This window comes from Phyllostomus discolor, chromosome 4 (genome assembly GCF_004126475.2).
Source record: "Phyllostomus discolor isolate MPI-MPIP mPhyDis1 chromosome 4, mPhyDis1.pri.v3, whole genome shotgun sequence".
In the NCBI taxonomy this organism is placed as follows: Eukaryota; Metazoa; Chordata; class Mammalia; order Chiroptera; family Phyllostomidae; genus Phyllostomus; species Phyllostomus discolor.
The window spans coordinates 99467216-99494561 of record NC_040906.2 but is presented as its reverse complement, the minus strand read 5'-3'; the positions used below and the strand labels follow the sequence as shown (position 1 = coordinate 99494561).

At 36.6% G+C, this 27346-nt stretch overlaps 1 protein-coding gene across 1 annotated transcript in view; it reads left to right on the top strand.

Moving 5' to 3' along the window:
- Nucleotides 1-27346, top strand: part of DARS1 (aspartyl-tRNA synthetase 1) — a 65541-nt gene that overhangs the window by 5366 nt on the left and 32829 nt on the right. Inside the window, 1 exon segment of the mRNA XM_036023676.1 lies at nt 8223-8325. Within this exon segment, the coding sequence (XP_035879569.1) occupies nt 8223-8325 (103 nt within the window).

The window sequence follows — 27346 nt, the reverse complement described above, 5'->3', positions numbered from 1 at the left end:
AAATATTAGTCAGTGGTTAATTAATTTTAGGTTCTTATAAGACATCCTTAAATATAATTTTTCCTTAAAGACTCAGATGATATCTGAGTTTAATTTTTCTAAGTAAAGAGTATTTTTAAGAAGCTTTTCATTTATTAATAGCCTTAAAAAAGATTTTATCTATTTATTTTTAGAGAGAGGGGAAGAGAGGGAGAGAAACATTGATGTGTGGTTGCCTCTCACGTGCCCCATACTGGGGACCTGGCCAGTAACCCAGGCATGTGCCCTAGACTGGGAATTGAACTGGTGACCCTTTGATTCACAGGCCAGCACTCAGCCACTGAGCCACACCATCCAGGGCTATAACTTTATGCTTTTCACATACTTTTTCACATTTGATTATCCCTGTAAATTTGCGATGTAGGCAGAACAGGCATAAGTGAGGAAACTGAGGTTCAGAATGATAAAACAATTTGCCCAACTTCTTATAGTAGTTGGTGGAATACAAAAAATCCAGAAGCTTTCTAAGACACCATCTATCTCCCTAAGAGGTAATTGCTTCTACAGTATTAAATACATTCTGTGTTACAGCATTTCTTACATTGTGTTTTACAATACTTATTACAGAATTAATAGGGGCTCATTTCAAAAATCCCAACATTTTATACATATGTCTCACTCTCTCAGGATCACTACTATAAGAGTTTGCCTGTTCTTCCGATATTCTCCCCTCAAGTAGATGAATACTAATAGACTTTGAGAAGAATACTGGTGGAGTTTTAACTTTTTAAAAAATGTTGACTTGTCTTCCCGAAAGGTTGGGCCATTTATTCTACCAACAGATAGATGACATTGTATTGTAATCCTTAATTTACTTGTCTTTCTTCCATTAGCTTGGGACCTTTTTTCCGTCCCAAAGATGCACTTTGTTTCCTAAACATGGTTATTTAGCCAATTAAAAGATAGAAGGCATGCTACATGTAAGGCTGAACCAAGAATTCTTCTCTTCACACCCATCCCCAAATGGAACAATCTGAGTATCAGTAAGGATAACTGCATGAATTGAAACATCAGTTATGGTATGTTTAAATCCATAAGTATATAATAATGCTAAGACAGACAAATAAAACCTAGTCAGTCACCAGTGGAACATCTTGTTATTTTGGAAACTGGTGAATAAGGAGAAAGTATTATTTCTGTGTGAGTTGTGTATCAGTGGTTAACCAAATGGTAGATGTGGGAAAGCATCTCCATATTTATATATTTTTTATTTTTTAAGGAAGTATCTCTTTAGAGAAGTATTTCAATTTAAAAAGTGAAAAAAGAATGTTAGACCATCACCAATTTTGCCCCTAGTAAATTGGGCACATTAATGATCAGTGATTTCTAACAACAGAATAAAGAAATAACCAGAAATATATCTATTCATGAAAGAATACAATACCATCCAATGAATTAGCCTTGCCTAAAAAATTTTACCTGAATCTCATTAAGCCTTTAGATCTAACTACCAACTTACAGGAAAAACATAGGACAAGGGAACATATTAAATGACTGGATATGCAATTAGCAAAATTAAACCATAGAGAACTACTAGACAGAAAAGAAACTCATCTCTTTCACAAATAAATTGAAAGGAGAAGGGGAACCTATGGATTTAAGCAGACTTAGGATATCTCTGAACTAATCACTTATTTGTATCCTAATTTAAACATACTGTAAAAGAAGGGTATACTTGAGACTCATGGAAATAGAACATTGACTGAATATTTGATATTTAAAAAGTGGTGGGTTTTTTTAGTTGAGATAATAATACTGTGGTAACATTGTTTTTAAAAGACCTTATCTCTTAGGGATTCATAATTATACAGGGATGAACTGCTGTAGCTGGGGTTTGCAAATAGTACAGGCATTGAGGGATAAGTGGATTGGTTAAAGCTGAGAAAAGCATGGTCATGAGTCAATAATTAAAGCAGATGAGGATTATAGGTCATTGTTATTGTTTATAAATAATGATAATTTTGTCCTTTCAAATGTTTATTTCATTCCTTACTGTTTCCCTTTATAATAATTAGTAGATTATTTCTAATACTATAGGGTACAGGTGGCAAACACAAGGCCCACGGGCCTAACCTGGCCCCCCCTTGTTTCTACATGGTGGAAGCACCAAGCTCTCCCTTAACTGTTAAAGAGTAGTTACATTTATACAGTCCTAAAATTACATTTGGCCCTTTGAAGGCAACTGCAAGGTTGATGTGGCCCTCAGTGAAAATGAGTTTGACACCCCTGCTATAGGGATTCCCACAATGAAGGATTTTTCACACAGCAGAGATTTAAACTCCTGGTGAATTAGTTCATGATTTTAGGCATTCTGCATAAAATGCCAGTAGAAACAATGACAGTTTAAAAAATATTAAACTTCTAGCCCAGGTTTTCTGTTATCAGAAATAGATATTAAATTTTACCAGACTTTTTGTGCGTATTTATGTAGAGGCTGATTATATTTTTATCTCTGCTTTTGTATTGTTTGAAACTTTCCATATAAAAAAAATTAAAAATACAGTTGGCCCTCATTGTTCAAGGCTTCTGTATTTACAGATTCATCTACTTGTGAAAATATATTTGTAACCCCAAAATAAATATGTGTAGCACTTTCACTGTCATTCACAGATATGCCAGACATGCACGCGTGAGAGTGGCAAAAGCTTTGAGTTGCCCAGTGCATACATTCCTAACTGAGGACGAGCATGATGAAGCTCTGTCTTCCTGAATCAGGCCTCACAAGCAGGTGTCCTTTTCACAATCTGTTTAATACCACATTGTTCAGTTTTGTGCTTGTTGTTGGTGACTTAGCTGTTTAAAATGGCCCCAAGCATAGTGCTGAAGTGTTCTCTAGTATTCCTAAGTCCAAGAAGACTGTAATATGCCTTATGGAGAGAATACTTGTTCTAAATAAGCTTCATATTAGCATGATGTATAGTGCTGTTGGTTGTAAGTTCAATGTTAGTAAATGAACTCTACATATATTAAATAAGGTGTCGTTAAACAGAAACACACTAAACAAGCTTATGTATTGATGGACTAATGAAAATATTGTGATCAGAGAGGCTCACAGGAACCTAACCCTTTACTTCCCTTAGGAGCAATGGTTCAGTATTTGCTAATTCATTGTTCCTGGAGACTTTATAGAACATAATTACCACAAATAACAAGAATCAACTACATGCAATTATCTCAATTTACAATAATGAATTTCTTAATGTTGACCCATTTGTAGATTCTTGAAATAAACAATTTGCCAAAGGTGTGGGTAGTATTCTTTTAGTATAGTACTAGGTTAAGTTTCAAAAAATATTTTTGGAATTTTGCATTAATCTGATCTTCATAATTTTTAATTGGAAAATTTTGTTTTTAAGTGTGTGTGTGTGTAAGTTACAAGTTGCTCAAGTAATATTTTCACATGAATATTTCAAAGAATACAGAAATGATACTCACTTTTTTCTTTATTTGCTGTCTGTCCTCTGCTTTAACCTGTTCTGTTCTTAATAATTTGTTTGGCATCTTTCCAAAAATCTTGCCTTTTAATATATGTATGTATATGCACACACAGAGGTACATAGTTTTTTACTTGTTTTGTGTGTGAGTTTTAATTTGTCTTATTTTATGTAGATGGCACATTTTACATGTTACTCTGCAACTTTTTAAATTTTCAGTGAACAATTTTTCTTGGAGATTCTTCCATGATACTCGTTATAGATATACATAAGGCAGTATTTCTCCAAGATAGAGATCTAGAAGTGAAATTGCTGGGTTGAAGGGTATGCATATGCATATTTAAAATTTTATACCAAAATAACCTTTCAGTAAAGCTGTATTCAGTTATCCTACAGATATGTGACACTACCACTTGTTTCACATCTTGCTAATAGTGACTGTCAATGTTTCTTATTTGTGCCAAAGTAGATCATCTAAAAAAAATAAATGAAATCTTATGCTTTGAATTTGCAAAATCCTGATTGCTACCATTCCTTTCTTATATCTTACATCAGAAAAATGTCAATAAATATGACATATTTGGAATGATTCATGTGCTTTAACTTCAAAAGTAATGACACATTAAAACTGGCTTTGGAAAAACAAACTATGCTAGTAATTTCAAGTAGAGCAAAGCTGTAAAAAAACTAAAAGGATGAGCGCAGGCTGTGAACCAAAGTGCCGCAAGTTCAATTCCCAGCAAGGGTACATGCCTGGGTTGCAGGCCATAACCCCCAGCAATCGCACATTGATGTTTCTCTCTCTCCATCTGTCTCCCTCCCTTCCCTCTCTAAAAATAAATAAATAAAAATCTTTAAAAAAAACCCAAAAATTTAAAGGAAATGGAAGTGTCAAAATCATAGTGTCAAAAGTAAGACAACTGGAATCCTGTTGTGCAAACAAAAAAAAAAGTCAGTTGGCATAACAAATATCTATATCTAGCCTTATAGGGCACTGTTTTTATACATTCTTAAATATTAAAATCAGATTTCTTACAGTAAGTTTACATGTCACATTTCTAAAATAAGTGTTTTATATAGGAGCAAGGAGAAATTTTTAAATTCTTTTTTAATATACTTTATTGATTATGCTATTACAGTTGTCCCATTCCCTTCATTCCCCTCCACCCTGCACACCCTCCCCTACCCACATTCCCCCCTCTAGTTCATGTCCATGTGTCATAAGTTCTTTAGCTTCTACATTTCCCGTACTATTCTTGCCCTCCCCTTGTCTATTTTCTACCTACCGTCTATGCTACTTATTCTCTGTACCTTCCCCCCCCCTCCTCTCACTCCCCTGTTGCTAACCCTCCATGTGATCTCCATTTCTGTGGTTCTGTGGTTCTGTTCCCGTTCTAGTTGTTTGCTTAGTTTGTTTTTGTTTTAGGTGTGGTTGTTAATAATTGTGAGTTTGCTGTCATTTTACTATACATGTTTTTTGTCTTCTTTTCCTTAGATAAGTCCCTTTAACATTTCATAAAGTAAGGGCTTGGTGATGATGAACTCCTTTAACTTGACCTTATTTGAGAAGCACTTTATCTGCCCTTCCATTCTTAATGAAAGCTTTGCTGGATAGAGCAATCTGGGATGTAGATCCTTGCCTTTCATGACTTGGAATACTTCTTTCCAGCCCCTTCTTGCCTGTAAGGTCTCTTTTGAGAAATCAGCTGACAGTCTGATGGGAACTCCTTTGTAGGTAACTGTCTCCTTATCTCTTGCTGCTTCTAGGATTCTCTCCTTTATTTTTACCTTGGCTAATGTAATTATGATGTCCCTTGGTGTGTTCCTCTTTGGGTCCAACTGCTTTGGGACTCTCTGAGTTTCCTAGGCTTCCTGGAAGTCTATTTCCTTTGCCAGATTTGGGAAGTTCTCCTTTATTATTTGTTCAAATAAGTTTTCCACTTGTTGCTCTTCCTCTTCCCCTTCTGATACCCCTATAATTCAGATGTTTGGAACATGTTAAAGAATGTCCTGGATGTTCCTAAGCCTCTCTTCATTTTTTGAATTCTTATTTCTTCATTCTGTTCTATTTGGTTGTTTCTTTCCTCCTTCTGGTCCACTCCATTGATTTGAGTCCCAGTTTTTTTCCCATCACTATTGGTTCCCTGTGCATTTTTCTTCATTTCACATATTATAGCCTTCATTTTTTCATCTAATTTGCAAACAAATTCCACCAATTCTGAGAGCATCCTGATTACCAGTGCTTTGAATGGTGCATCTGATAGGCTGTCTATCTCTTTGTCACTTAGTTGTATTTGATCTGAGGCTTTGATCTGTTCTTCCCTTAGGGCCATTTGTGTGTTTTTTGTTGTTGTTGTTTTTGTCTTGTCATGCCTGTTACGTAGTTAGGGGTAGAGCCTTAGGTGTTCACCAGTCACTGGGTGCAACCCAGTCACTGGGTTCTGATGCTGTATGTGAGGGAGGGGCCCAAGAGGGAACAATGGTGCTTGCTTCCCTCTCTGTTGGATTTCAGTCCCTTCCGCCACTTCCTCCAAGCAAACTGGGCCTTTCTGGTGCTGGTTCCTGGGTGGATGGGCTTGTATATGTTCTAGGACCCTATGGGTCTCTCCAATGAACTCTCCTGTGAGACTGGGAGTCTCTCCCTGGGCCTCAACCCACAACAGGTGTCTCAATCGGTGTTTGAGGCTTTAATTCTCGGCACTGGGACCCTGGGTGCACGGTCTGTCTCACTTCCAGTTTTGCCTGGTTTATCTCGCACACATGCGTGTGTGAATGCCCTGTCAGCCAGCCACCTTGTGCGTCGTGCCCGCTTCATGGTCACCACCATGCTGGGTCTGCCCATTGCCACCCCACGCCCTGGGGTCTGCCAGCTACCACTTGCGCACCCAGGGTCCGTCCACTGCCATCTTGCGCACCTGGGGTGCCTTGAGTACCTAGTGCCACTGCTTATTGTGGCACCTCAACCCCTCTCCTCAACCCCTCTCCACCTGACCAGAAAAGTCAATACAACTCCATGAGTTGTATCTGTTATTTTTTCCATTTAAGATGAAGAACTGAGGCATAGTGTGGTTTTAATAATTTTCCCACAGGCTTCTTCATAAAGGAATGGTAGGCTAAATATGATCCTGGGTCTTTAGGTTTCAGAACTTTCACTGTTTACCAAACCCTAGACACACTAAATGTTGCCCCCCACAGTCCTGACTTGGAGAGACATTTTCCTGTGCTCACCATTTGTAAGCTTGTAGAGCTCTCCATTTTCTGGGTCAAGGTCTTTGTGTATTGGAGTTTGCTGTGGGATGGGCTTTATAGTGCAGCGAAGTCTGTGGCTGCCTGTCTGTCCTGTTAGTAGCAGCTAACATACCTCACTAAATCATGCATGTTGCCTTACATTCACGTTAACATTCTTTCCATGTGGGCCTAATATCTGGTTGTGGGTTCAGTAGTTCCTAGGATGTCATTTTGATCTATTCTGCAGACTTCTCTCTTTAATCAGTCTTTATCCAGTCAGTTGTTTTAAAATCCCTTTGAATTTATTTAGTACGTGGAACTTTCTTTTCAAAATTTTACTTTGTGACTGGATCGTAATTCCAAGGAAAGAAAATGAATGTCTATTTAGTGGTGAAAATATGTTAATCATGCACGACCTGGAAGTCTGAAGTTATGTTTGTGTTGACATTTTGTTACAACTTGTTTTTTTTAAACTCATGATTGCTGTCTAATTTTCATTTTGAAATACTCTACGTTGAAAGTATTAATAACTATAAGTGTGCTTGCATTTTTGCTAGGATTTTTTTTGCAAAGGTAATTCTCAGTTTAAAAACTAAAATCATCTTTTGATGTTTTGTAAGACAAGCTGATGAGAAGTGGTCTTGAAAAGATTTATCTTGTTTATGAGGAAGTAGTTTCCCAAATTGACCAGAGACTTAAAAGGATCTGCTTTGAAGGAAAGAGCTATCACAAGGATACATAGTGACTGGAATCAATTATGAATAACTGTTTTCAAAAAGCTTAAGAATAAGGAATGATGGTTCTTATGAAAGGAGAGGGACACCAAAAGGCCCAGAATACATAAAAATAAAACTGGTTGTAGGACATAAAGAGAATCTGTATAAAGTTATTACATAAATCTTTATAAAAGTTATCTTTTATAAAGTTATTTGGAGTAAAAATAATTGGAACTACTATAAAGGATGAAGGGTTAGGAAGACGATAAAGGAAAAATGAAGGAAATAGAACATGAAAGAAACTAGCCTGTCATTCTAAATGCTCTTTAAAATGTACTTTGGTAGGAAGTAAAACGGACCACCCCCATAGAATGCTTGTGTTCTTGTTCCTGAGCTCTTTATTAGTACTTCCATGGTTGCATCGTTGAAGCCCCTGGTGGTTAGCACAATGCCTTTGCCTGCAGAATATATTAGCTATTAAATGAATGTTGAAAGTGATCTGAAGTTACTTGAAATTTGTTTAATAAATCAATACAATGACAAAATAATTGCTGATTTATAATATTTTTTAATTAGTGATTTGCTGGTGTTGTCAAAAGCATTTCTATTAGTAGGAACTTGGGTTTCTTTAAAACTTGTCAGTTGAGTATGAGTATTTTGACTGAAAGCCGTGTATACGCATGTTACGTGCCTGATGAATGTAGTAAATTTTGGTCCTATTTTAAAGTAGAGAAGTGTTTTCTTTCTTTGTAAAACCAGAGATAACATGTCCATAATACATTTGTGTTCTTTCTGTCTCGTTCAGGAAAACAGTGTTTCTTAGTCCTACGTCAGCAGCAGTTTAACGTCCAGGCTCTTGTGGCAGTGGGAGACCATGCAAGCAAACAGATGGTTAAATTTGCTGCCAAGTAAGTAAGCAATTATATCCTGTTGTCAGAATAAACAATGGTGGGAACCAAGACTCCCAGCAGTTTGGACCATTTTCATATATTAACATCAATGCTCCGTTGTTTAAAAATGTAGTTATTTAAATTTTCAGCTCAGTGTTGCTGAATACATTAAACTTAACAAAAGAGAAAATATGGAGCACAGACTTGAAATTCATTCGGAACTGCTGAAGCAGCACTCTCTACAGACAAGTCACATTTACTTTCAAGTAGAATAACAAAAAGCCTGGCAGTCTCAACATAGCAAAGCAACTTTATTTTGTTATGTTTGTTGAGCTTTATTTCCTCCCTCCCTTCTTCAGTTTGATTTGCATATTAAGCAATAAGTTTTCTAACCAAATAAAAGTGTATAAAATTAAAAAATGTAGTTTTGCAAATGATTCTCTCCTGAAGGAAGTAAAACTCATCTTAACTTTGACACCTAAAAGTTTAAAAAAAAAAAAAAAAGTAAAAATTGTTCTCAAAGTACCTGAAGAAGCTCATTGTTTTGTCTAATTTACACGAAGCAGGACAGAGAGATAGTGTAGTGGTTGTACATGCTGTAGCTCTAAGGTAATAATAGTTGGTGATATGGCTAGTGTTGTTTGTTGTATGTTTTTCTCAATTCAGTTAAAATTTTATTTCCATGATAATGATCAAAGAATACTTGGAAAATGGATGATCTTTACATTTTAAGTAATAGAGTTCTTCATAGACATACATGTTTTTCAAAGAAAGAAATGTAATCTAGAGTAAATGTTATATTTTTCTGTTGATTTTTATGTCTTGTCTTTAGACCTGTGCTTTAAAAGATGAGTTAATATAGATAAAATTACCAATTTTAGAACTAGAAAGAAACTAAAAAATTATCTAATTTAATACCCTAATTTATGTCTGGGTCCCCGTGGCTCCACCAGCACAGTATTTTATGTACAGTGAATGCATAGACACTGGTTTTGGTGTAGAGATTTATTTATCAAATACAGTATCATCTCATATCACAGTATTTTAATATAGTGAGTGGATGCTCAGCAACTGGGTTTGGTTTAAAGCTGTATTTATCAAATTTAGTTTTATTGTATCATAGCAATACCTACACTCTGGTTTAAAATTTTCAATGCCATTATTTGCATCAATTCACCAGTGAATTCAATAGTATTAGTACTACTATTATAGTAACCCCATCTCTCCCTAGCTCCCAGCCTGTTGCCCAGAGACTGTCACTTTCATCTCTTCTACTTATATCTTGTAATTAGATTTGCTGTTTCCATCTCATGTAGCCTGTAAGGGTTTGTGCTTGCGGGTTGCATATATCATCTAGCCTTTTAAGGTCAATCTATATCCTATGAAGTGGGGCATAAATAAGCTTGGTCAATAGATATAAACTCTATATAAAGAGTCTTCTAATATAAAGAGCCCCCGGAAACTAGAGATGTATATACTAAATTATATTTACTATACTGAAAAATACTGGGAGGTCAACTTCAAATCAGCAAAACAATAACCTTAATGTCTTTTGTTTTTTATATTTTAATTGGTTCTGAAAACTAATATATGAAGACAGCAGTTCTATGTAGACTATATTTTTCCCATTTAACTGCATTGTAAGCTTATTAATGTTCTTGAAGAAAAGATTCTAGTCTAAACATCTTTTGAAAATCATACTTACCCTTAAGACTTACTAAGAGGCATCCTACTAATAAGAGAACAGTCTATTGATTTGATGTTAGAAGTAGATGCATAAAAATACTCCGCAAATAGTTATTTCTTATTATTTTGGTTCTTCTTAAGAAACTCCTGGGACTTGACTAATAGCATTTGACCATATCAGATACTAACTAAAGCACTAACTGGAATAGCTACTTGTAAATGGTCTCTAAAACAGAACTTAGTTCACTAATGCCCTTATAAAATATAAATTAAAAAAGGCTTTCATCTAAAAGGGATAATGTAAGGGAGATACTTCTTTTAGGCAATAAAATAATTCAGATAACTCAGCTTGGATTTCATAATCCTGAAGTGGAACTCAATCAAGATATAATTCAGGCTGAACAGTTAAGTTGTGACTTGGATTTTTTCTTTTTTTTTTTTTTTTTTAACAAAGAACATGTAGCTATTTTTAATCCCTAAAAAATGGACTTTATATAATTGATAATGTGTGGGAAAAGATGGTTTCATAATAGAGCTGTTGCAGATTATAAAGCTTTTGACTGGTTATATACAAGTGAATGGAGCCAATTTTATACAATAAGCTTAACATGTATACTTAGGTCATAATTATTTAACTTTTGGCACTACTCATATGTTAACATATCTGGCCTGAATAATTAAGAGTAAATGTGTTAATAGCTTTTGCTACCTAGTGAAAAAATAAATTCTCTTGACTAAGACCCTCTGGTGAAAAATTATGAGTTTTTAATTTTTGTGGTTGGTTGATTATGTTGATTAAAATTAGGAACATAATTTTGTCCTTCTGGGAAGTCAGTCAGCTTATCTTTTTTACATGATTTTAAACTATACTTCTGAGGTAGTTCACAAATTGGCACATGGCCTATATGACAAATGCTAGTAGTATGATCTTATATTCAAAGTACCAATTTTTGAAGAAGAAATTCAAGCACAGAAAAATTTGCTCTGGTGAGGTGGTTCAGTTGTTTTGAGTATTGTCCTGTACACTAGAAGATGGCAGGTTGATTTCCAATGAGGACACATACCTAGGTTGCAGGTTCGAGCCTGGAGTTAGTACACGTGGAGAGGTAGTCTCTCTCTCGCCCACCTCCTTCTCTTCCCTCCCCCCCCCATCTAAAATAAAATCAATGGTTAGAAAAACATATCCTCGAGTGAGGATTTTAAAAATTTGTTTTTACTTTGAAATGGCCTGTTCTATTCGTGAACTATAATAAATCAAGTGAAGTCATATTGTAAATTCTAAAGAACTTTCAGAACTTATTTAAGAAAAGATGTGTTGTTTTTTTCTTCATCATTCAAAATCCTTTTCCTAAAAATTATCTTTACTGACTAGGTTTAACATAAATATGTTTTATATAAGATGGGTGTGCATTGGCTCCATTGTGAAAACCATGATTTAAGGTAGTTAAATACATTTATCTTTGAGGTTGGTTGCAGACTGGTGTAGCCACTATGGAAAGCAGTATGGAGATAACTCAATAAATTAAAAATGGGTCTGCTTTTTGACCCATTAACCCCACTTCTGGGAATATACCAAAAGAAACCCAAAATACTAAATCAGAAGAACGTGAGCACCCCTTTGTTCCTTGCACTGTTATTTACAACCACCAAGATATGGGAGGAGCCCAAGTGCCCACCAGTGGATGAGTGGATAAACTAGCTTTGGGACATTTACACAGTGGAATACTATTCAGCCGTAAAAACAAAATTTTACCCTTTGCAACAGCATGGATGGACCTGGAGAACATTATCCTAAGTGAGATAAGCCAGTTAGAGAGACAAATACCATATAATTTCACTTATATGTGAATCTAATGAACAAACTGAGCTAACAAGCAAAATAGGGACAGTTCTTTATGAAGATAAAGAAAAGGATGACAGCTATTGGGAGTGGGGAGGTTAGGGGGTGGAGGGATGGAGCAAAAAGGTAAAAAGGCTCATGGACAATGGTGTGGTGATTGCAGTGGGGAAAGTGTGTAAGGGGGTTAAATAGTAATAGAAAAAATATAATAAAATATATTTTAAAAAAAGAAAAATTCCTCTGTTTGACAGTAACAGATGAAAAGTAAAAATTTGTATAATTGCTATGGTCTAACTGTATTAATTTATTATTGTTATACCATACTACAAAAATTCTAAACTATGGGTCACATAAACTTTCTATGTTTTGAAGCATGAAAGATAATCCAACTTTCAGCCATGACACTAGAATGATAGTAATACTATAATTATTTACTGATGTTTTAAAAAATATTTAAGAGTAAAGTCTTCTATTTGTAAGTTTTCTAAGGTATTTGACATTAATTCTTTATCTTTTTAGTGTTGCTCTTTTTAATTCCTGCCATATGTTAGTTGGTTTTAAACAGGATAGTCCAATAATTTATTAGACTAATATTTATTGATATATAAGTCCATACTTGCTGGAAGTTTCCTTTTAAGTGCTATTTTTCTCTAAAATCTTTAATGGCTTTCTATTTCCAACCATGTCCAGTAATAATTTTGAGTGCTGGTTCCCTCATTACAGTGTTATTTGCCTCTGCTTCCCAAGATACACTCTTCACATTGGGCAGGCTGTATATCTGCAACGGCTTCTTCTTACTTTACTGCTTATGCTAAAAGTTTTGGCTTTATTTAGTAAATTTTCATTTTTTCTCAGTTTAAGCCCATGTCTGTCATGATCCTCATTGATCACTTTGTCTTACCATTTCTTTGGGGTCCACAGATATGTTCTTGAAAGTTTGGAAGTATTCTATACTTTTTAAATTTTACTGCACATATTTCTATTATTGTCTTAAGGTTATATAAGGGTATTACTGTATATCATTTTAAAGCCTAACTTATAACAGAATAACTGTCTAAATTTAAAACTTCCATTTAACATTTACTGTCATAGTTACATCTGTGTTCATGCCAAACAAAGTCAGATGATGTCCGTGCTCTGTACAAATTAAGATTTCACTGTGTTTGAATAGTGACACATATTGAACGAGTTGGGTTACTAGGTAGTAGTACTTGATAGTTAAGAGGCATCCTGTCCTAACTGGTGTGGCTCAGTTGGTTGGGCATCATCCTGCAAAGCTAAAGGTCACCAGTTCTCTTTCTAGTCAGAGTGCTTGCCTGGGTTGCAGGTTTGATCCCCAGTCTCTGCACATTTGACAGGTAACCCAGCAATGTTTCTCACACTGATGTGTCTCTCCCTCTCTTTCTCCTTCCATTCACCTCTCTCTAAGAGGCATTCTAAAGTTTTAATAGCCTGTGCCATTCAAACAAATTTATTGAATCCAATTTTCTGTGTAAGGGCCGCAGAATCACTAAGAAGTATAATCATTTCCATGCAAGGAGAAATGTTTCTATTTCCAGTTCTAATAGTTATCAGATTACATACCCATTCAATTAAAATTTCAGTTAACAATGCTGCATTATTAACTTCCACATGAACAAGAGATAGTTTTATAAAAATACCAACTGATACTTTATTTAAATCACTCTTTGGGGAATTTTGGTTAATTTTGAGGCCTAATTATTCAGACCCAACCTCAAAGTTAATGTTTTATGTAATTGTGAACAGGTATTCTTTACATTATTAGTATTAAAGTAAAAACTACAGAAACAGATTAAATATGGAACTGGATCAAAGGTTACAGCTTCATACAGTAAATCAAATATCTGCAGTGTAGTTTTTGTGAACTTTAATAATATTGTTTATTTGACTTTTATGTTTTTGTATTTGTTTTTATTTAAAATTTCATTTTGATTTAAAGTTAAGGGATATAAGCATTAGGCATTTGTACTGGTTTTACACTTGTAGATACTTAAATAACACAATAAAACTTATTTAAATGCTTACTGAGGGTTCCTGGCATTACAGCTTCCGAAACCAGGCAGGGTGGTTCCCAACAGTTTACTATATGCCACCCTTACTTCATTTTTAGAGCGAAGACTCTTCTTTTAAAATCCTTATTTCTGCTCACCTGGGAAATATAAAAGTCTGAGATTGAATATGCTATTAATTTACTGTAATTGAAAGAAGTTACTTAACACGTTACTTGACAAGTTTGTGCTTGCCTTAGAATTGAAATACAGGTTTTTTTTTAATCACAGAGTAGTTTAATATTTTTTAAAATAATTTATGTTTTGGGGGTTCTGTTTGACTTAAATGGCAAACACATTGTTTCTCATGTTTGGACATTTCGAATTCTTTCCTTGATGAATTATACAATTTAATTTACATCATTGAAACATTTTTTGTTGGTGTGTTACTTGAAAAACTAGTATGTGGCAACTTTATAACCTGTCCTCTTTTCTAACTAATTTTATATTATACTTTTTCTAAGATTTAAAATTATTAAATTGAATGTGGGTGGTTATATACATCGGTGGAACACATTTCTTGTTGAGTATAGTAAGATTTCAACAAATTATTTCTGACAACTAGAAGGCTAGCAAAACTGTTGCCAGTTTTGCTGAAAGCCTTTAATATTTGAGTACCTGTAAGTTGTGTTAAAATTTTAAGTTTTTGTTGATATAAGAATATGTAAGTATGCAAAAAGAAATGTTTAAGATAATATCTTCACTATTCTTAATTAGGGAGAGGGCAAAAGGAGGTAAATAGAAATAAAATGGAAATAGTATTAAAAAATATGAGCTGATAACTACCTAAACTTATAATCATGATAATCACCTAGCTTTCACCAACTCCGAAGTTTATCCTTACTATTAACAAGTAACCATCAGCATATATCAATATATAGGGTTTTTACATATTTTAGGCCTTTATTAAATCTGTGGTACATAAAACAATCTGAAATAAAAGGTAAAAACTATTATTTATACAGAGTTTATGCTGTTAACCATTTCGTAATTATCCTGGGTATAGTGAGTGGATTATATGAATAATGATGGAGTATACTCTTCTTCAGTGACCTCTGTAACAGGTGCTATATGTTTATGCATATAATTTATATATACACACACACATAATTTTTTGATCCTTGCCTGAGGATATGTTTGATTTTAGAGAGGAGGAGGGAAGTCCTGGCTGGTGTGGATCAGTGGATTGAGTGCTGGTCTGTGAACCAAAGGGTCACCAGTTTGATTCCCAGGGCTCATGCCTGGGTTGCAAGCCAGGCCCCCTTTAGGGGGTGTACAAGAGGCAACCGTACATTGATGTTTCCCTCTGTTCTCCCTCCCTACCCCTCTCTCTCTAAAAATAAATAAATAAAATCTTTTTATAAGAATTTAAAAGAAAAGAAAGGAGAGAAGAGAGAGGAAAATCGATTGGTAGCCTCCTGTACATGCCACAGCTAGGGACTGAACCCGCAACCTAGGTATCTGCCCTGACTGGGAATCAAGCCCACATTTTTGGTGTACCAGACGATACTCCAATTAGCTGAGCCACGCAACCAGGGTAGGTGCCATACATTTTTTCAGTGAAAGGCCATGGAGAAAAACCCTCCCATACACACTCAGACTTTTGAAATAGTATTGAAATACTATGAAATAGTATTTTTAATATTTAAGAAATTTAATCTACAATTAACATTCAGTATAATAAATAAGTGAAAACACTTATTTGTAAAGATATATATATACACCTATTTTCACTGCAGCATCATTCACAATAGCCAAGGCATGGAAGCAACCTGTGTCTTATCAGTAGATGATTGGATAAAGAAGGTGTGGTACATATATGCAATGGAATACTGCTCAGCCATTAAAAATAATGAAATAGTGCCATTTGCACCAACATGAGTGGATCTTGAGTGTTATGCTAATAAATGGAAAAGGACAAGAACCATATGATTTTATTCATATGTGGGATATAAAACAAAAAGCAAGAAATGAACAAATAAAACAAAAAAAACCTCATTAGTACAGACAATAGAATGGTGGTTATGGGAAAGAAGAAGGTTGGAAGGAGGACAAAGTAGATAAAGGGAGTCAAATACATGGTAATGGAAGGAGACTAGACCTCAGGTGGTGGGCACACAATAGAATATTTAGATGTTGTATTATAAAGATGTACTTCTGAAAATTATATAATATTAACCAATGTCACCCCCCCAAAAAAAATATTTATTTTTTTTAAATGCTATGAAAACAGTGGCAGGAAAGGTAGGTAGAAACTAGGGAGCTTTATGTTTATAAAGTTACTTTTTCTTGAATAATTTCAATATAAAAATATTTGATAGCTCTAACTATAAATATGAAATCTAAAATTGACTAGGTAATTTAATAATTGCATGTTTTTGCTTACTTTTTTTTTTCTTATCATCATCAGCACTGCCACACAGGTTATCTTACACATTCCTTTTTTTTTTTTTTTAAGATTTTATTTACTTATTTTTAGAGAGGAAAGGGAGGGAGAAAGAGAGAGAGAGAGAGAGAGAGAAACATCAATGTGCGGTTGCTGGGGGTCATGGCCTGCAACCCAGGCATGTACCCTGACTGGGAATCGAACCTGCGACACATTGGTTCGCAGCCTGCCCTCAATCCACGGAGCTACGCCAGCCAGGGCTGAGTCTTACACATTCTTAACACTCTAGATATGAGAAAACACAATGTCACTCAACATAAGCAGCTGTGTGGTATGTGCAGCTGATGTGGAAAATAAGACCACAGACTCAGGTTTTGAAATAAGAATTTATTTTTTACTGACATTCTGGATATAGAAAAGAAGTGAAAGAATTTGGCTGGGTAACTGATGGCATCCTTAACACATCAGGCTCTTTTTTATACACTTATACAAACTAAAATCCTTTCCTAGAATTGCTCTAGTGTCAGTAAGGAAGGAGATTTTGGGACATTCAGGTATGGGTGGGTGTTCTTGTGGGTTAACTTTTTGTAGAGTGGTGCTAATATTGAGTCACTTCTGCTGTAATGTGTAACAGGTGCCTTCCTAAAATAACTGATATGCAAGATTATGCAGTTAAAAAGTCAAGGCTTATGTGGAAAACAGATTAATGGCACAATAAAAAATTTTATCAGTGAAAAAGTTTTATAAAAAATCTAATTTAGGATGAACAAGAAGACAGTGTCCGGGTAGGAGGGAGCAGATTCCACTTCACCCTACACACGGAGAAAATCCTAGCTGATCTATGGAGTAAATGAGCGAACAGCCAACAGTACCTCAGCATGTATGAAAATAAGAGACCAAAAATTGTAGCAGACACCAAAAAACCAAACAGTAAGGACAGTGCTTCAGGACAATAAGTCCCAAGGACCAGTGCAGCAACCAGGGTGGCTGCAGCCCCAGGCCTGCGCACACTGGGTCTGCCATAGAGTCCTTGGGAGAGAACTGGGGCAACTGCTCCCTCCCCAACCAAACAAGATCTGAGCAGCACTGGAAGAGACCTGGTTGCTTGAAGTCGCAGAGAGGGGAATAAGGTGTAAGTGGCAAACACACAAGGGCTGTGAGCCCTGACGGAGTCTGTGGACACTGGTTGGGGAGAATTGAGAGTCATGCAGTGACAGGCCCTGACCCCGATAGTCACCGGTCTGGCTGGAGAATTGGGCTGTGGGAGAGGCCAGGCCACTGTATGGAGCAGCAGGCTTGAGTAGGAAGAATTTCTCAAAAAGAAAAAGTGAAAAGACAGACACTGTTTGGGGAATTTTCCTGCAGCAATCACTCCAGCCTCTCCACTACCCAGCTGGGCAGCAATCCCGATGTTTTGTGGAAGACCCTGTGCACCCCCATAGCACTGGGAAGGGTGAGGCAGCCTGGCTGAGCATGCACGCGAGAGCACACCCCCATGCCCCAGCCCACAGTGGTAACCCCAGGGAAAGGCCTAGATCCCACACCCGGGGCGCCAGGATAGCTCCAGGGGGAGTGCACGAGGCTGACTGAGTACAGGTTGAGAAGAAAGAAAAACCATACCGGTTGCCCCGCAGCCTGCTGTAACCAGCAAGACCAGAAAAACCAGTCTGGCCACTTTGAAACCAAGAGGCTTTTTTATTTTATTCTATTTTTTTAAATAAATTTTTATTTTTTTAATTTTTATTATTTTTTATCTTTCAATTCCTTTTACCTCTCTTTCCTTCATTCTTGTTTTATTCCTTCTTCTTTCCTTTTCAATTTTATCTCTTCTTCCTTCCTTCTTTGCCTATGTTTTTTAAATACCTACAAGTGAGGTGGGGGGGACCCAAAAACCTTGGAACTGTGAAAAGATTGCAGTTGGACCCAAAGAAGGGACATCACAACAGCTGAGACAGTGGGACAAATTTCATTTTGCCATTACAGAGAACCTACAAGTTACTGCATATTTGTATTATTGCTGGGGTTTTGTTTGTTTTTTTTTCATTATTGTTACATCTTTTAATAGTATTTTTGTATTCCTCTTCTTTCTGTACAATCTGCTTTGCTTGGCTGGTTATATTGTATCATTTGACAGGTTTCCCCTGTTCTCTTTTTCATAGTGTATTGCTAATTTACTGTCCTTAACTTCACTTGTGTCCCATTAGCACACTACTCAAGGTCCTATACTTCCTATTCTTGTTATCCAGATCACATAGATTCTGTCATATGATTGTTGCTCTAATATTATTTTAAATAATAGGTGTTCCATACAATTGTAAGTACTTCACAACATCTCTCCCAGATCTTAGCCCACTTCACGGTTTCCTGAACTCTATTACTGCAGTGGTTAACTCTATTCTCTCACACACTACACCTATCTACTATTCTTTACTCTCACCTTACTTCAGAATCTGACCTTCCATAACCTCACTGCTTTCTAGATCCAACTCAAAATCCTTCCTTCCCCAACAAGAGTCTTACCTTCTTTCCATCCTTTCTAAAAAGCAGCTAATTGGGTAGAAGATCACAGTTAACACTATACATAGCCAAAGGATCTCCTATCTCTTCTCTACTGGCTGCTACTGTAAATATCATAGAGTACTCTCTTGCTGTCTTAAACTATTTTGCCTTTCCCCTCCAACTGATCACAAAAGGAGTAGATGGAAGTAGTGAACACCAGGATACCCACTGGAAGAGGAAACTGAACAGCAAAGGAGCCACCAACAGATAACAACTGAAGAAGGTGAAGGAGGGAGTGGAAACCACACAAACCTCAATCCAGGACCTATCTGTAAATACAGCTAAATAGGGGAGAAAATACCCAGTACAAACAAGTGAACAAGAGCAAGAGAGAATCCTCAAAACCCTTGTACACATGGATGAACCAGCTTGAACACAACCAGCATTTTGTTGTCCTCACCAGCACAACAAAATACAAGAGGTAGTGGACAGAGCGATCCTCAGTTAACCAGCTGGTGGGAAGGAACCACCAAAGAAAGACCCAACAACAATCAAAACCAAAGACAAACACGGAGCCAACTTAAGCAATAGCCCAAGGCCAGTGAGCTTGGGAGATCAAGGAGACTGCACCACCGAATCTCACAAGTATTCTACCACAGAAGTTCACACTATAAACCCAGGGAGCCAGAACAGATCAATTCTGTTGCTGAGGCTAACAAGAAGAGTCTCACAAATGATGGGAAGACAAAGAAACAATCCCCAAATGAAAGGAAAGCAGGAAGCCTCAGAAAGAATGCTAAATGAAATAGAGGCAACTCAACAATCAGTTACTGAGTTCAAAGCAATGGTTATCAGGAAGCTCAATGAGCTCACAATGAGTTACCAGAAACTACAGGGAAACTACAATAAACTCACTGCAAACTATATCAACATGAAAAAGGAAATAGAAACTATCAACAAGGGCCAAGAGGAAATGAACACCATTTCTGAACTGAAGAACAACACAGTAGAAGGAATCAAAAGCAGGATCAGGGAAACAGAAGATTGGACCAGCGAGCTAGAGGACAAAGTAGGATAAAAACACCCAAAAAGAGCAAGAAAAGAAAAAGAGGCTCAGAAAGAATGAAGAAGGATTAAGAGAAATGCAAGACTATACAAAACATAATATCCGTATAATAAGGATACCAGAAGGAGAAGAGGAGCAAGGGATAGAAAGCCTATTTGAAGACATAATGATGGAAAACTTCCCTAATTTGATGAGAGAAAAAGTCACACAAATCCAGGAAACACAGAGAGTCCCAATCAAGAGGAACCCCAAGAGGCCCACTTCAAGACATAATTATAATGGCAAAATACCGAGACAAAGAGAGAATCTTAAAAGTAGCAAGGGAGAAACAGGAAGTAACATACAAGGGAGCCCTGATAAGGTTAGGAGCTGACTTCTCAATGGAAATGCTCCAAGCCAGAAGAGATTGGCAAGAAATACTCCAAATAATGAGAACCAGAGGCCTGCAACCAAGGCTGCTTTACCCAGCGAGGCTCTCAATAAAGATAGGTCAAATAAGGAGCTTCCTAGACAAAAGAAGTCCAAAAGAATACACCTCCACTAAACCAGCTCTGCAAGAGATGCTAAAGGGACTGCTATAAGGAAAGGAAGGAAGGAAAACAGAGAGAGAGGAACACAGGTACACAAATGGGCAATGAATAAGTATCTATGAATAATAACCTTAAACATAAATGGATTAAATGCTCCAGTCAAAAGACATAGAATAGCTGAAAGGATAAGAAAGTTTGACCCACGTATATGCTGCCTACAAGAGACCCACCTCAGAACAAAATACCTACACAGACTGAAAGTGAATGGCTGGAAATATAATCCAAGCAAATGGACAGGAAAGAAAAGCCGGGGTAGCAATACTCACTCATATCAGACAAAATAGACTTCCAAAAAAGGGCCATAAAGAGAGACCCAGAAGGTCACTTCATAATATTCAAGGGAAGAATCCACCAAGAAGACATAGATATTGTAAGTATATATGCACCCAACATAAGAGCACCCAAATACATAAAGAAAAATTTTTAGAGGACTTCAAGAAAGATTGACAGCAACACAATTATAGTAGGGGATTTTAACACCCCACTATCAAAAATGGACAGATCTTCCAAACAAAATACAAAAAAAGATATTATGGCATTGAACAATGCCCTAGATGAAATGAACCTAACTGATATATAGAGCCCTTCATCCCAAAGAAGCTAAATACACATTCTTTTCTAATGCACATGGAACATTTTCAAAGATACACTGCATGATAGGACACAAAACAAGCCTCAACAAATTCAAGAAAATTGAAATCATGTCAAGCATTCTGTCCAACCACAAGGGCCTGAAACTAGAAACCAACCCTAAGGGAAAAACCCAAAACACTGAAAATCATGGAGATTGAATACCATGCTATTAAACAATGAATGGGTCAAGAATGAAATTAGGGAAGAAATCAAAGAGTTTCTGGAAACAAAAATGAATTCATAACAACCCAAAACTTATGGGACACATCGAAGACAGTCCTAAGAGGGAAGTTCATAGCGATACAGGCCTACCTAAAAAAGATAGAAACATTTCAAACAAACAACCTAATCTTATCCCTACAAGAACTCGAGGAACAACAAAGACAGCCCAGAGCAAGCAGAAGGAAGGAAATAACCAGGATCAGAGCAAAATTAAATGACATAGAGACTAAAAGCACAATTTTAAGGATCAAAGAATTCGGCAGCTGGTTCTTGGAAAAGAAACAAAATCGACAAGCCTTTAGGCAGGCTCACCAAGAAAAAAAGAAAGAGGACCCAAATAAACACAATCAGAAATGAAAGAGGAGAGATTATAACTGACACCACAGAAATACAAAGGATTGTAAGAAATTACTGTGAAGAACTGTGCCAAGAAACTTGAACACCTAGGTGAAATGGACAAATTTCTAGAAAAATATATCTTCCAAAACTCAGTGAAGAAGAAGCAGAAAGCCTAAACAGACCGATAACAGCAGATGAAATTGAAGTGGCAATCAAAAAACTCAACACACAACAACCCGGGTCCGGATGGTTTCACAGAATTCTACAAAGCATTTAAGGAAGAGCTAACCCCTATCCTCCACAGACTATTCTAAAAAATCCAAAATGATGGAAGACTCCTAAACTCTTTTTATGAAGCCAGCATCATCCTAATCCCTAAACCAGATAAAGACATAACAAAGAAAGGAAATGTCAGGCCAATATCACTGATGAACATAGACACTAAAATCCTCAACAAAATATTCGGAAACCACATCCAACAATACATTAAAAAGATCATACACCATGACCAAGTGGGATTCATCCCAGGGATGCAAGGATGGTTCAATATTCATAAATCAGTAAATGTAATACATTACATAAGCAAAAGGAAAGACAAAAACCACATGATCATATCAATAGATGCGGAAAAAGCATTTGATAAGGTACAACACCCATTTATGATAAAAACACTCAGCAGAGTGGGAATAGAGGGAGCATTCCTCAACACAATAAAGGCCATATGTGAGAGACCTACAGCCAACATCATACTCAATGGGGAAAAACTAAAATCTTTTCCACTAAGATCAGGAGCAAGACAAGGTTGTCCACTTTCACCACTTTTATTCAATATAGTATTGGAAGTTTTAGCCACAGCAATCAGACAAGAAAAGAAAATAAAAGGCATCCAAATTGGAAAGGAGGAAACAAAACTGTCATTGTTTGCAGATGGCATGATAGTGTACATAGAAAATCCTGTAGACTCCACCAAAAAACCACTCAACCTAATAAATGAATTTGGCACAACAGCGGGATACAAAGTCAATATCTGGAAATCACAGGCATTTTTGTATACCAACAATGAAACAGCAGAAGCAGAAATTTTTTTTAAAATCCCATTCGATATAGCAAAAAGAAAAATAAAATACCTAGGAATAAACCTAACCAAGGATGCAAACGACCTGTATGCAGAAAACTAAAACACTGAAGAAAGAAATCAAGGAAGACACAAACAAATGGAAACATATACCATATTCATGGATTGGAAGAATTAACATCATCAGAATGTCCGTACTTCCCAAAGCAATTTACAGTTTCAATGCAGTACCTATTAAAGTACCAATGGCATATTTCACAGACACAGAACAAACACTTCAAAAATGTATATGGAACCAGAAAATACCTTAAATAGCTGCAGTAATTTTGAGAAAGAAGAACAAAGTAGGAGGTGTCACAATACCTGATACCAAACTGTATTACAGGGCAACTGTATTCAAAACAGCCTGGTACTAGCATAAAAACAGGCACATGGACCAAGGGAACAGAATGGAGAGCCCAGAAATAAACCCAAGTCTGTATGGTCAATTAATATTTGACAAAGGAGGCAGCAACATAAAATGGAGTAAAAATACCCTCTTCAACAAATGGTGTTGGGAGAACTGGATAGCCATGTGCAAAAAAATGAAACTCGAGAACCAACTTACACCATACACAAACATAAATACAAGGTGGTTAAAAGATTTAAATATAAGCCATGACACCATTAAAGTCCTAGAGGAGAACATAGGCAGGAAAATCTTAGATATTTCACGCAGCATATTTTCACTGATATGTCCCCAGAGCAAGGGACATGAAAGAATAAACAAATGGGATCTCATCAAATAAAAAACTTCTGCGCATCTAAAGAAAACAGTATTGAAATAAAAAGAGAACCAACTGTATGGGAAAACATATTTGCAAATGATACCTCAGACACGAGCTTAATCTCCAAAATATATAAAGAACTTACACAGCTCCACTCTAAGAAGACAAGCAACCCAGTTGAAAAATGGGCAACGGACTTGAACAGACACTTCTCCAAGGAGGACATACAGAGGATCCAGAGACACAAGGAAAGATCCTCAGTATTGCTAGCTATCAGAGAGATTCAAATTAAAACCACAATGAGATACCACTTCACACCAGTCACAATGGCCATCATAAACAAAGCAACAAACAAGTGTTGGAGAGGTCGTGAACAAAAGAAAACCCTAGTGAACTGTTGGTGGCATTGTAGACTGCTACAATTGCTATGGGAAAAAGTATGGAATTTTCTAAGAAGACTAGAAATGGATCTGCCTTTTGACCCAGCATTCCACTGCTGGGATTATATCCTAAGAATCCTGAAACACTAATCCAAAAGAACCTGTGCACACCAATATTCATAGCAGCACAATTTACAATAGCCAAGTGCTGGAAGCAACCTAGGTGCCCATCAGTAAATGAATGGATGAAAAAACTATGGTACATTTACACAATGGAATTCTATGCAGCAGAAAGAAAGAAGGAGCTCCTACCCTTTGCCACAGCATGGATGGAACTGGAAAGCATTATGCTAAGCAAAATAAGCTAGGCAGTGAAAGACAAATACCATATGATCTAATCTTTAACAGGAACCTAAACAACAAAACAAACAGACAAGCAAAATGTAACCAAAGAGTGAAATAGAGAACAGGCTGACAGTGACCAGAGGGAAGAGGGGAGGGAATTTCAGGGGAAAAGGGGAAGGGTTTACAGGAACAAGTATAAAGGACACGTGGACAAAAACTAGGGGTGAGTGGAAATGAGAGGGAGGTGGGGAGGGCTGGTGGGGGCCAGAGTGGGCTGGAATTGGAGTAAAAGACAGAAAACTACCTGACCAACAATTAAAATTTTTTAAAAAGTTCAAAGGAAACCTAATTTTAAAAAAAAAAAAAACAGTTTTATACATGTTGAAGGGGTGAAAAATTTAAGGGGTGAAACAATAAATGTCTGACTTAAAAAAGACACCCTTTGTCCTTGTCGAAGTGGGTGCCTGCAGAGTTGTAGCTTGTAAATTTTTGCAATGTGGTAGAAGGAAAGTTATCTGAAATCCGAAGGAAAGTTGGACCATCATGGGGATGGGTGGGACTTGTGACACAGTAGATGTTTGAGATGTGTGTTTCCTGTACTCTTACATGTCTTAGTTTGCCAGAGGATAGTTGTCTATATTGGCCTAGTGTTTCTCACTAATGAAACACAAAATTCTTATTACGCTCAAATTGATCCTTTGTATATCAGTTGTGTTGGAATTGACTCACATTTTCAAAACAAATGTTATAGCAAAACTGACATTATACTCTTAAAAAGAGATAATGATGTTTGCCCAGTGAGTGGGTAAAAACATTACGAGTCTTACCTGTTTGCTGACTGTTTATGTGTGGAAGTAAAGAAAAGAACATGAAATCCACTTCAAAGATTTTAGTATGAGAAACTATGTGGAAATGACACCAGCAAACTGGAGTAAATTCCCCAATGCATTGGGACTAAACACAAGACACTCTTGGGAGCTGGGATGAACTTACCTTTCCTTAAAACACTTGGCCATGTGAAGAGAGGATATTAAATAGGGATGGGACTCTGTTATCAATAAAGAAAGGGAGAGTGGTTTGGATAGGCAGCTGTAAATATACATAAGTTGATATATGTTGAGTAATGTATGCTGAGTAAATGAAGAGAAGATCCAGCCTTTTGAGTTTATGAAAAGCCCAAACACTAAAATAGGTTGTTTTACTGAAAACCATTTTGCTTTTCTGGCTGATAATATTCTGCTTCTTTCATTCTAAATGTTTTTCTGGTATCTGTATGGAACACTTTAGCCTTAAAATTTCTTCATTTTTCTCTATTATCTTCACCATTTATTTTAACTCACTCCTGTGGCCACATCTTGCATTTTGCTGCTCAGAACTTCATTTTAAACTCCAGTAGTCATTATAACCATAATTTCCACCTTTTTCCTCTTTCCTGCCTCCTAATCTGTTTGACTTCATGTAGTCCCAGTTCCATTCCTAGAACTATTCTCACTGCACCCCTTTTCATTGTTCCCCATCTCATTGTTTCTCTTGCCTTGTGAATGCCCTACACACTCCCTTATCCTGTAGACTCCTGATCCAGCAATCATAACACCGGGGTTAAAGAGTATATTGTGTATTTGTGGTACAACAATTGATTTCATTATTCCTTGGCTTGTCCCAGTAGAGTATATTGGACTTTATCTAGAAAATAGAGATTTATAGGCTGCCTGATTTCATTGTTTCTATGAACTCTTCAGGATCTATTCCTTTTTATCCCTTAGTTTCTAAGTATAATTATTTTTATGGGAAATATTTTTATTTTTAGTATTTTTTATTGATTATGCTATTACAGTTTTCCCAGTTTTTCCCCCTTTATCCCCACCTCCACCCTGCTCCCCCAACCCTCCAGCATTACCACCCCCTTAGTTCAGTCCATGGGTTGTACATATAAGTTCTTTGAGTCCTCTGTTTCTTGTACCATTTTTATCTTTCCCCGTCTGTTTTCTGCCTACTAGTTATGCTTCTTCTTTCCTGTACATTTCCCTCCTATTCCTCACTTCCCCCTCCCCACTAAACTCCCTCTGTGTGATGTTCATTTCTCTGATTCTGTTTCTGTTCTGGTTGTTTGCTTAGTTTTTGTTTTTGTTGTTTTTCTTTTAGTTCATTTGTTGATAGTTATGTGTTTGTTGTCATTTTATTGTTCATATTTTTTCTCTCTTTTCTTAGATAAGTCCCTTTAACATTTCATATAATAAGGGTTTGGTGATGATGAACTCCTTGAACTTGACCTTATCAAGTATATTGGACTTTATCTGTCCTTCCATTCTAAATGAAAGCTTTGCTGGATAGACCAATCCTGGATGTAGGTCCTTGCCTTTCATGACTTTGAATACTTCTTTCCAGCCCCTTCTTGCCTGTAAGGTTTCTTTTGAGAAATCAGCTGATAGCTGTATGGGAACCCCTTTGCAGGTAACTCTCTCCCTTCCCTTTGCTTCTTTTCTGATTTTCTCTTTGTCTTTAATCTTTGGTAACTTAATGATGATGTGCCTTGGTGTGTTCCTCTTTGGGTCCAACTTCTTTGGGACTCTCTGGTCTTCCTGGATGTCTATTTCCTTTGCCAGATTGGGGAAGTTTTCCTTCATTATTTGTTCAAATAAGTTTTCCATTTCTTGCTGTTCCTCTTCTCCTTCTGGCACCCCTATAATTCAGATGTTGGAACGTTTCAGGTTGTCCCAGAGAGTCCTCAGCCTGTCTTCATTTTCTGGATTCTTGTTTCTTCGTTCTGATCCAGTTGGATGTTTATTTCTTCCTTTTGTTCCACATCGTTGCTTTGAGTCCTGGTTTCTTTCTTGTCACTGTTGGTTCCCTGAATATTTTGCTTTATTTCATTTTGGGTATCATTCATTTGTTCTTTCATTTTTTGACCCAGCTCAATCAGATCTGTGAGCATTTTGATTACCAGGGCTTTAAATTCTCTATCAGATAAGTTGGCAATGTCCTCATTGCTTATTAGTTCCAAGGTTTTGCTGTGTTCTTTCAGTTGGGCCATATTTCTTTGTTTTGGCACACCTGATAAATTGTAAGGGGGTGGGGCCTTAGGTATTTACCCAGGCAGGGTGACCCTCTTTGCTGTGCTACTTGTGGGGGAGGGGCCAGAGAG